The sequence below is a fragment of the Mizuhopecten yessoensis genome, unplaced genomic scaffold (assembly GCF_002113885.1).
Source record: "Mizuhopecten yessoensis strain PY_sf001 unplaced genomic scaffold, ASM211388v2 scaffold2329, whole genome shotgun sequence".
NCBI lineage: Eukaryota > Metazoa > Mollusca > Bivalvia > Pectinida > Pectinidae > Mizuhopecten > Mizuhopecten yessoensis.
The window spans coordinates 2803066-2804434 of NW_018404492.1; the positions used below are offsets into that span (position 1 = coordinate 2803066).

Genomic DNA, 1369 nt, shown 5'->3' on the forward strand with positions numbered 1-1369 from the left:
TAATCCCTACGGCAGGAGAGGGATTTTAAAGGTTTTACCTCTATTTCCATTATTTAGCCCCGCCCCTCTGCTCCCTGGGGGGCAACACCCACTGTTTATACAAAATTGAGTCCTCTTGGCCCAAGGATGCTCCAGACTAAATGAAAATAAAATAAATTAATCCCTAGGATAGAAAAAGGATTTAAAGGTTTTAGCCTCTATTTCCCCTATTTGATCCTGCCCCTCTGCCCCCAAGGTGGCCACATCAACCGTTTATACAGAATTGAGTCCCCTCGACCCAAGGATGCTTCAGACCAAATAAAAATAAAATCCCTTAATTTCTACGGTAGAAGAAGGATTTTAAAAGTTTTACCTCTATTTCCATTATTTGGCCCCACCCCTCTGCCCCCAGGGTGGCCACACCTCCCGTTTATACAAAATTGAGTCCCCTTGGCCCAAATACACATAGCTAGCCAAAGCTGTTGAAAAGATGATTAAATCTTCTTTCCAATGTCATGATATTCTAAATGTCAATCACAAAGAAACATCTGGATTTAATTGGGGATTGTACAACTTCAGAATAGGAAGTTGATCAGAAGGCATACATCTTTTGTCCAAAACTGTTTTTATTTTATTATCACAATGTTTTAGTTATCTTTTTTCAATTTCTCTTTTCAAAGTTTCATATTTGTCCATGTTAACTGTGCAAAAGTCTAGGCTATTTTGTACAGTTTGATCGAAGACGGTGATGGTAGGTTGTGTGGGACACTGTCTGAACCAGACCAGCAGACAGTTGTACACTTGGCTCGGCACATGAGTCGGGTTTTCAATTTTCTTCTGGTCCACCTTTTCACTGCCTACACCTAGCTGTCCAACAAACATCTCCCAACCACTGCCAAAGCATGAAGCCAGACGCTGTAGGTCCTGTTCTGTCAGTCGGAGGGGGTCTGCAATAGAAGTGATGTATGGGTTTAGTCTCACCTAGCATTCATTTCTAAAATACCTAGTCTCACCTAGCATACATTTCAAATTTCACACCTAATCACAATTTGGTTATAGTCTGTTTCAAAATGATGTAGATGGTATTGTAATACATATTATAATTAAGAATTTATGTCTACTTTAATCAGAGAAATATTCCATTTTCTTTGTAAAGAATCATAATGACACGTGGTAGTAGATAAAATAGGAATATTAAAAAAAGAAGAGGCCCAGAGTGCCTGTATCGCTCACCTGAATGTGTTTAAAATAATTGGTATGAAGTAAAAAATATAGCACTCAATGGTAGGTGCAAGTACATATGAAATTTCAGAAATATCCATCCAGTACTTGAGATATAACGAGAACAAACTTCAAACAGAGCCCACTCCTATGTCCCTAGGGGGGGGGG

The 1369-nt window shown here is 39.2% G+C and overlaps 1 protein-coding gene across 2 annotated transcripts in view; it reads right to left on the bottom strand.

Annotated features, from left to right (window-relative positions):
• Positions 1-372: 372 nt before the first annotated feature.
• The window catches only part of LOC110445609, a 7836-nt gene continuing 6839 nt past the window's right edge, over positions 373-1369 (bottom strand). For both annotated transcript variants that reach the window (XM_021490295.1, XM_021490296.1), the window contains exon 3: positions 373-926. In XM_021490295.1, coding sequence (XP_021345970.1) covers positions 631-926 — 296 coding nt within the window. In that variant the 3' untranslated portion in view covers positions 373-630. The remainder of the gene's footprint in view (positions 927-1369) is intronic.